The 10,118-nt window shown below is 40.2% G+C and overlaps 1 protein-coding gene across 3 annotated transcripts in view; it reads left to right on the top strand.

The window, feature by feature from the left end:
- Positions 1-4,909: 4,909 nt before the first annotated feature.
- The window catches only part of LOC134644241 (aryl hydrocarbon receptor-like), a 47,754-nt gene continuing 42,545 nt past the window's right edge, over positions 4,910-10,118 (top strand). For all 3 annotated transcript variants that reach the window (XR_010096474.1, XM_063497083.1, XM_063497082.1), the window contains exons 1-2: positions 4,910-5,369; positions 8,410-8,597. Coding sequence is in view for 2 of the 3 variants with exons in the window: in XM_063497083.1 (XP_063353153.1) it covers positions 5,329-5,369; positions 8,410-8,597 (229 nt within the window). In the remaining variant the exon portion in view is untranslated. The remainder of the gene's footprint in view (positions 5,370-8,409; positions 8,598-10,118) is intronic.

Here is a 10,118-nt window from a genome sequence, read left to right as displayed (position 1 = left end):
TGCCTTAACGCTGAAGCTGTCTGCTGAAAAGCTGAAAAAGATGAAAAGTTGCAAAAAGTTTATGGTGGTGTGAAAAAAAAAAGCTTCCCTGAGGAGGATTTGAACCTGGCCCTCCTGGGCTCAAGGCAGAGACTCATCTCACTGTGCCAAACTCACTCTCACAAGGAAAGAGATGGAAAGACTGACAATTATGGTGGAATGAGCAGAAGCGGCTGAGAATTGTGCTGATAAGAGGTGAAAAGGCTGAAAATTTTGCAGAAAAGAGGTGAATCAGCAGAATTTCTGCATAAAAGAGGCAAAGAAGCAGAAACTTGCGCTGAAAAGAGATGAATCAGCAGAGTTTCTGCTGAAAAGAGTTTTTTTTTCTGAAAACAGCCAAAAAAGCTGGAATTTGTGCTGAAAAGGAGTGAAGAAGCTAAAGTATACCAAATCAAAGTATTTCTGCCAAAACATAGTGTTTCTACCATATTGTGGTACTACTACATTACAACATGAATACGGATTAAAGATGAAAGAAACTGGCAACAAATTCCTCCACTACAAACCAGTCTGATACCACTTCTTTGCAGTGTTCACATTTTCACATTTAGTAAGGCACTACCCAAAAGGCGCCACAAGAGGGCACTCCAACACAAGAGATGACCTATGTACACTGATGCACTTAGTAACAGTCAGCCTCCTACTTTGCCACTACGTAATACAGCGGAAATACAGTAGCAGAAATACAATGTTTTTGCAGAAACACTGTAATTTCACTCAAATACTATGAAATAGCAGTATTACTATGATTTGGCAGAAATACAATGTTTCAGTACAAATACTATGACAAAGCAGAAATACTATGACTTAGAAGTAATACTATAACAAAAGGGATTCCTCAAAATACTATGAAATTGCAGTAATTCTATGATTTGGCAGAAATACTGTCCTTCGTACAAATACAATGCTTTGGTAAAAATACTATATTTTGATTTGAACTCTATGATTTGAAAAAGATGAAAGCATTGAAAAAGGTGAAAAGGCTGAAAATTTTGCAGAAAAGAGGTGAATGAGCAGAATTTCTGCTGAAAAGAGGCAGAATTTCTGCTGAAAAGAGGCAGAAGGTTCTGTATGTAGAAAAAGAAACACGATGAACCATGTGTGAAATAAATAAAGAAATGAAATGAAAGAACAACCTGATTCTGCTCAAATTCACCAATCAGGGCTACTGCCTCTATCTGCTTCATTAGTTTGGGTACTTGTATGTATTTCGGTCCATATTAGAAAAGCTGCTAAAATGATAAAACTTTGCAGAATTGTAATAAATGATCAATATAAATTACAGGTCTGTGATAGTGTATAAATTTGTAGTTGAAAAAAAAAAGTTGAACAAGGTGGGATTGAACCCACGACCTTTGAGCTGCAGAGCCGTGTCATTACTGATTGCGCCACCTGGGAACTCAAAAACTAGGAGGGCTAGCAGCATAATTCTTATACTGGGTGAATCAGCGGACTTTGGTGTACTTTGACTGCGATTTTCATAGCTCTTTGTACCTCCGTCGCGGAGATATGACGAGAGAGGAAACGGCTTCATTTCTAGAGTTTGAAGACTGAGAGAAGGACAGATTTCCACCCCTCAAACAAACGTAATTTATGGCTCAACGGTAAGATGAATGTAAAAACTGCTTCCACTGTGAGTGTCAGCAGTGTCTGAAGATATATTGGCACAAGCCTCATGTCCTAACTTTGCTTTGTTAAGGAGATATGGCGATCTAAATATGCCTCCCGTTACAGAATTTCAGCTCTGAATTTCAAAACCTCCCTATAGACTTTGAATGGGAAGTAACCAGACTATGTGTCACTTCGAGGCAAATTGCGAAAAAACGGTAAATCTCACAATAAAGATAGTAACATTGTCTGAAAGCCAGCAAAAATACCTACGTTTTGATGTATAATTTGTGGAGGTTGAGTGGAAATTGAGCGAGTAGCAAGAAGTTGTTCAGACATGAAGAGAAAATTCAGAACAGACCAGCACACACTCTGAGTTAATTGCATAGCAACCATAGCAACGCATGTATTTTCTGAAAAATCACAATTTTGCAACTGAAAACTTAAAGAGGTATAAAATTAAAATGGTAGAAGGTCTGAAAAAGCTGAATCACACAGGAATAGCCCAATAATCTGAGAACATTTTAAAATTTGAATGGAGTTTCTAGGTGAAAGTATGAGGAAGCAGTTAAGTTTCAAAACCAAGCAAGTTTTAGCAGAATTGTGGAGGTTTTCCATTCATTTCAATGGGACAAATTAAAGGAAAAAAGTGTAATATTTTAAAAAGTATAATAGTAATAAACACCAAAAGATATTAGCAGAAAGAGCAGAACAGTATAGAGTTTGAACGGAGAAAATCGGCTGAAAACTGAGGGAGTAGTTAAGTGCCAAAAAGTGTACGGAAGCAACTGGAATATAGTGGAATAAAGAATAAAGAGAAACAGGAACTCAATAGTGTGGAAGCCCTTGAGGGCATCCACACAATAATAAAGAAGAAAGAGAAACAGGAAAACAATAGTGTGGAAGCCCTTTTAGGGCATCCACACAATGAAGTAGGATAAAGAATAAAGAGAAACAGGAACTCAATAGTGTGGATGCCTAAAGCATCCACACAATAATAAAGTAGAATAATAATAATAAAGAATAAAGAGAAACAGGAACTCAATAGTGTGGATGCATAAAGCATCCACACAATAAAGAGAAACAGGAACTCAATAGTGTGGATGCTTAATCAGCATCCACACAATAAGAGTATTGTTTTTGATATTTGGATCTATCCTTTGCCTAAAGTCCATAACCGATGAACATCCCTTGAATTAAAGCTGAACGTTAACACTTCAGTCACATCCACAGAGGCTACACAACAAAAAATGTGTCATTGTCCAATAACTTACCGATTAATTGTTCAATATATCTGCTGTGAACATGCTGCACGGTGTATGATGGGAACTCAGCGTGACACCACGACCACGCTGTTTCACAAAAACTCAAATGCTTGACAATAGAAGGTCCTACCAAGGATTCCCCTCACTGAACAGCTTGTTGATCTGATGAAATCCCTGGGAGGAGTTCATTCAAGTACGAGGCCTGAAAATGGTGAAAAATGTTGCCAAAATTACACTCTAAACTCCAAATGGCTGACTTCCTGTTAGGTTTAGGTTATGACTCCAAGAGACCTTAAGATAATACATTAGGCTACCAAATTTCAATCATAGATGAAACATAGTGCAGGAGCTGCTTGTTTGAAATGTTGTATTCTGTAAATGTTGTACTTTGTGCTGTGGAGCCAGTTTGCAATATTCCATGACCAACTGCGCCACCTGCTCCAACTGGGTGGCGCTCTAACTATTGCTGATAATGGATACATCAATCTGTTCAGGGCAGGACTTTCATCGTGCCTGTGAAGTTTGGTAGATGCTGGACTAGATTTCTTTGAGTTATAGCAATTTTATACTTCATTGCAAAACATCAACATTCACCATGCTGCCGGGGTCGCGCCGTTTGTGAAACGCTCACAGTTTTCAATCTAACCTAAGACCAAATCCTCAAAGCTTTCCTGGACAAATCTGAGGTTGCTGGGGTGAAGTGCCTTGAAACTGTACTCCAAAGTGTAAAACATGACATTTCCTGTTCCCACTAGGTGGCGCTGTAACCACTGTCAATTTTAACAACTGAAACGTGTTCGGGGCAGAGCCTTGTCACCTGTGAGAAGGTTGGTCCAGAATGAAGAATGTATGTGTGAATGACAGCAGATTAAAATTTCATGAATATGATCAAAATTTGCCTTTAATGAAAACTCAAAAACACTGCAATTTACCATGGCCCAGGTGTGTCAGTAAGACTGCCCAGGTGTGTCATTAAGACTGCCCAGGTGTGTCGTTAAGACTGCCCAGGTGTGTCGTTTACATGAAACTCCGTCTGAGGGCTCAGTTTGTGAGGAGATACAATTCCTGCTGGGGCCCTGGGAGAAAAAAACTGTTGATCACAGAGTTAGGTATTAGTAACTGACCACAGCTTTAAGGTAAAACAATGTAGCTTTGTGGTTGAAGACGGTGGATTAGCTCAATGAAATACTTTTAATCAAATTTCATCAAAATTTCACTTGAATTTATTTAAAATTACATTTTGCTTGGAAACAGATCAGAGCATTTTTCATTTAATTATTATTAACAGTGTCTTAAACACATTAGCAAAGTAAAGTCAGAGAGATTGTAATTCTTCACATTGTAATTATGTAACTATATATTCTATAATAAAACACTTGAGAATGAGAGAATTTGATTGGACGTTAGTGGTATATCTGGACAGCTTTGACAAAACTGTGATAGCGTCACATCCTGAGCTGCACCAGCAGGTTAACAAGCAAAATGATGAAATCATGGAAAACAGAATAATGAAAATGAGCCACAAAATAATTATTTTCAAATTACTCAACGTAACAACTTAAACAATGACACTATTAACAAGCATTAAGGTATATTAATTATTTCTTTCATAAATGATGTAATTATTTGATTGTCTGCCAACACTCTGTGATTGTTTTCCATGTTGTCTTTTGTCTTTCTTATTTGAATCCTTTTTCTCTCTCTGTAGTCTTTCCATCTCTTTGTGGTGATATTGTGTCTCTGTGCTCACGTTTGTCCCTCTGTCCCATGACAGATGTTATCAATGTCCGCATAAACTCCCTGGCATATATGAGTCTGACCCCTGTCCCACATTCAGCCTCCGCATAACCCTCCGAGTCTGCTTTGTGCGCTGATTGGACGCCAGGACTCGCTCGGGAGCGCGCTTGCGTGAACTCTGCTGCCGTGCTAGTGTTTCCAGAAGACTCTCCTATGTGCACGCGCACGTTACCCACACGCATCCCCGCTGCCCAAACTGCATTTAAGGCGAATCCCATGAAGCGCGCATCCGTTAGAAATTTGCATGGGGCATACCCGCCAGTGGAATGCGCGCACCCGCTGTCCATCTCGTAACTGCTGTCCAGCCTAATTGGAGGACACTGCTGAGTAAATGGGAATACTGGGAGCGCGTCTTTGAGCTGCAGTTGGAAAGTGGAGCAGAGTGCGCACTCCTTTTCCTCAGGAGCAAAACTCTGCGTTGCTTTCTCGCTCATAACAAGTTGATGTTTAGGCGCAGCTGACTGGAGAATGTTCTCATTTATAGCAGGTCGGATTCTTTATCGCATATTTTAATTTGACGATCCTGCTTTTCCAGTTGATGCGGAGGATAAAAGCAGAGTTTTTGTACATGTAGCGCAGAAAGACGGATTCTCCAGAGGCTTCTGTAAGAGTAACAGCCATGTATGCAGGACGCAAGAGGAGAAAACCCGTTCAGAGAGTGTAAGTTTCTCTCATTTCATCTTTGAAGGTTTCCCTCCGTGTATTCTAACATCCACGTCACATTTATTGTGTTTCGTAATTAAGAAGATTTGTTTCTTTGTCGTCCTAAATTCATCGAAACAAATCGGTGTTTGCTGACGATGCTGAATCAGGTCGGTGGATGTTCGGATTATCGCAGGCCTGCAGCTGTGGCCTCATTCTTTAACATTATTTCTGTCTGTTAATGAGAACGCCACACTTGTGTGAATTATTGTACATGAATTATTTTTATTGTCCCAACGTTTTCCAGGCCGTGGGGCTTTCGGGACGACTGCTCGGCTATTTTCTGTCAAACGCCCTTCAAACAATCAGCTGGGCCGTTTCTCCCCTTTCGTTTCCTTTTGCAGGGATGTTGAAGATGTCTTCGTTTTTTATGTTGTTGTTGCTTCAGTAAAACTCCGCTTCATTTAATTTCAAATCATTTTATAAAAAGGCCTTTGGTAAGAGGCCCTAATCTTTTTTTTAATCACATTAACGCGATTCAAACTCTCAGGAACCTTTTTCAGTTAAAAAAAAATCTTTTAAAATAAATTCCAAGCAGTCAGTGGCGTCACGGTCCAGCTTTAAACGCTCAGTCTCTACTAAACTGTAGAAAAACGGCACCGAGATGATCCGCATCCTCCGCAGGCCTTTGTTCTGCTCGGATGTGATGTGACTCTGGGAAAGCTGCGGGAGAATTATTTAAAAAGAAAGAAAACGTACACAGTGTGGCGGACGTCATATCTGAAATCGTTACATCTACGTTCAGTTCTCCGCTAATGCGCTGCTATAAAACCATTTCCCCCCCTTCCGGATTTCTCAGCTTTTAGCGTGTTTATCGAATAAATGTTAATATTAGACAAACCAGACTTGTTGTCAGGGTTAAACAGGCTGAATGTTTATCTGACTGCAGAATCCAGTTAATACAAAATGCAATTGTTAGGTGATGATTTCATGAATTAAGGGAAAGTAGCGAACCAAACCAACCCGGCCCTGTGTGGAAAATGTAATCGTTCCCTGAACCAAGTGTTTGTGATAAGTGGCAGTGACTGTTTCACGTTGCTGTGGAGGAACTGTGGCCCACTCTTCTCTGCAGAAGCAAATGATGAGAACACTGAGCACTTCTAGGTTACTATGGTTTTGCTGGTCAGGCCTAAGAACTGAAATGACTTTGACTCCCATGAATGTGACAGAACTCAAATTCAGAAACGGATCAGTGGTGCAGCATAATTCTTGAAAATGGCCTCAGTGTCTGTAAAGCTCCTAAACACAGCCTATAATTCTCCTCTTGCTGACACATACTGTCACTACTGAGATGAGCATTCGGTTACATTTATGTTGAAACAGGGACAGAGTTCCTGACTCCCTGAGCTTGTTTAACTCTGAGAACATGACACGTGACGATTCCACGCAAACACATTTCCCGACTGAGCAATGCTGAATGTTTATCTGACTCAAGCGACTCAGAAAATATCAAATCAGAGAATGAATTTGAGTGAAAATAACAACGTGGTGCAGCACTGAACAGAGATGGAGAGAGGAAAAAAGACAAGCCATATCAAGCTGCTATCTCTGATGTGCAGGATAATCAGATCTCCATCCATCCATATGTTGTGATGGTAGGAGAGATCATTGTAGTTGTATTATACTCACATTGTTGCCATGCTAGTGTGGAAAAAACCAAGAAAATGTGAAACTTCAGCTTTGATTTGGAATTGAAGTAAAGAAACGTTCAGTGTTTTAAATGTAGGCCGACAGGGAGGCCCACCCAGCACTGAAGTTCAGAGCATGTGATTGGCTGCTCTTTTAATGCAAACTATAAAATATATGTAGTATATATACTGACAAGACCATCCACATTATCAGTTACTGGATTTTTTAACATTAGAACAATAAAGTCATGTATTACTCCTATGTTCCTTTATGACAGTACAGTATAGAAAGAAGGCATGTAGGATAAAGTACTCTTTACTTTGAGCTCTGTGATGTCTCATGTTAGGATCCGTCAGCCTACATTAGTACAACTTTCTTTCTTTGCATCTGGTTAATCATCCAGATTATACTGAAGTCTAAAACCACCAGTTACAGCCGCAAATAAACACGTCGCTTTTAAGAAACAATTCAAATCTGATTGAACTGAAAGCTTGTTGGTTTCAGTTATTTGTCACAGCCAGATAGATTAAGATGGGTGTTGTTAAAGGATTACTTCACACAACAAATGCCAGTGTTTGCTTACTGTGCAGGAAAACCATAGACTGTTCATAAAAGAACAGCCTGAGCAGGCTAGGAGTGTACGACTGCAGGATGAACATTAGGCCACCATCTTGGCTTTTTGAAATGTGACAGGCAGATCTGACTGAGAAGCCAAGGTACACAATTCACTTATATGGTAATGACTGAAGGTAGACCTACCTTCAATCACACCCTACTTTATCTTTTCGCTATACAATATTATTTGCATGCTGTCGTCAGTAAAGCTCCAACACACTAAAAACACGTCACTTGTCGTGCATCATTTTGAAGGTGACGGCTTCAAGGTCACTTCTGTCACTCGTTTGGAAGCAGAGAAAAGTGGGTCTCAGGCCTGCCTGCTTCCCACCACAGGCACTTATTTCACCCATCATCACCTGAAGTCACAAAATGTGATTCACTTTGCTTAGTTTAGAGTTTAACCAACTGATTGAGACAATAAACTGTCTTACTGCACTGTAAACCTATGCAGGGTTTTTATGTCTTTATTATCTGTATTGAGCACATTGAGTTTACACCTGCCATTGCTGTCAGAAAGAGTTTCCCGAGGTCTTGTTGGAGTGGTCGCTCTCTGCTGGTTATTGGAATGAAAGTCGATTTTTAAGGGACTTTACTTTACTTGACCACGCTTTTGAGACCCAGAGCGATGTCTGTCTTTGATACACAGTGAGTCTACACGTAAAAATAATAGAGAAGACAGGCTGCATACATGAAGAACCAGATCTAATCTACCTACAGCAGTACCAATGGTTCTTGTTTGCTTTCTAATCAGGGTGAAGCAACCACCAACTGAGGGATCGAAGTCCAATCCATCTAAACGACATAGAGACAGGCTAAACGGGGAGCTGGAGCGGCTGGCCAGTCTGCTGCCGTTTCCTGAAGAGGTCACCGCCAGTCTGGATAAACTGTCCATCCTCCGCCTAAGTGTCAGCTACCTACGAGCCAAGAGTTTCTTCTCTGGTAAAGTTACCTTCTGATCGCAGCAATGGCATTAAGCAAGTAGACATTCATTTTGTAAGTCACAAACTCTTCTCCCAGAAAGTGAAACGTTTTCGGTACTTCTCTATAAAACTTATGAGCAACTTATGATTCCTAAATGGTTAGCGTAGCTCAGTGCAGTGATTGAAAGCAGGACAAATGCCAACACTTGCTTTATATCTGGACCTTTGGATATCGACTTCCAGGGTAAAAAGAGGTTCCCTGATGCTATTACCAGAAACTGTCTGGGCCCTAAAAACACTGAAGCTGGTGGCTGTGGGAGAGACTACTGCAAGAAACTGATGGGTAGAATTTCACATTCTGTCCTCTGTGGATTTCTTCCCATGAAAATGAGTCCAGCTGCTGTTGTGTAAAGCTATGCAACATTCATGGACTAGTTCTCATAAGGCATTAAGGTAAAATTGGCTCCACACCTGGTGGACGACAGGTGCTGTGTAAAAACAGCCGTGAAAAGACACATACAGTACATAACAACAATGTACAGCTCTGCACAGATGGGCCGTGAGATGTTCATCCATTCACAGATGGATATAGGATTAATCCTGTGCTGGATTAAAGACAGAACCATAGTATGCACTGCACAATGACAATAATGGGTATAATAGTCTGCACATTTGTAAACAGGTGAATATTTTGCAAAGTGCAGGATGAGCCATGGATGATGGAAATCTGTATGTATGGTAAAATCCTCTGATAAAAAAGTAACAGATGAACTGGACTGATCAAAAATACAGTTGTTGTTTCACAGCTATAAAAAAAGTTAGAAAAATGTGAAATGTCACTGGTGGATTTCTTGTAGTTAGACCTTTACTCAGCGACTGATGGTGAAAGGTTTGCAGAACAGCTTTGCACTGCTGCCCTGGAGCCAGCTTTTTGTTTGTTTGTTTGTTTTGGTGAAAATCCCTGGAGCTGGTTCTGATTGGGTCCTTGGACCTTGTTCCACTTCACTACATTACCACAACACCAAGGAAATAAGGCCAACTTCTGTGGAAACGGATAGTGTAGAATATTATTGAAATTGTAAAGAGGAGAGGGAATAAATATTAATATTTAAAAAATCAAAAATAGCATCTATTTAAGTTGGAACAGTAATATCCTCTTTGAAGGGTCTTTCATTTATAACCAGTAGAGTTGAGAGAAGACTGCTGTTTCTATCTGTACTCATGTCTTTTTGGTGCTACAAAACCGCGACTGGAGTTTGAACCAGGACCCTCTTGCTGTCTTAACCACTGCTTCCCTGTGAACCAGTCCGGTTGTTGATGACATATGAACTCTGGGTCCAAACTACTCTGTGTTTATTAATTACCACTGTTCATTTTAAAGCTCAGTTTTTAAACCCATACGATGTAGCTACAGCCCAGCCCATGCAGCAGTATATTAATGACTAACCTCGTATTGTGGATGGATTATCTCAGTTGTTCTCCTGACTGAAGTTTGGTTCGTTTACAGCATCCTGCCATGTGATTGCATTTGTCTCTAACC

This window comes from Pelmatolapia mariae, linkage group LG16_19, assembly GCF_036321145.2.
Source record: "Pelmatolapia mariae isolate MD_Pm_ZW linkage group LG16_19, Pm_UMD_F_2, whole genome shotgun sequence".
Taxonomy (NCBI): Eukaryota; Metazoa; Chordata; class Actinopteri; order Cichliformes; family Cichlidae; genus Pelmatolapia; species Pelmatolapia mariae.
This window is presented reverse-complemented; position numbering and strand designations above follow the sequence as displayed.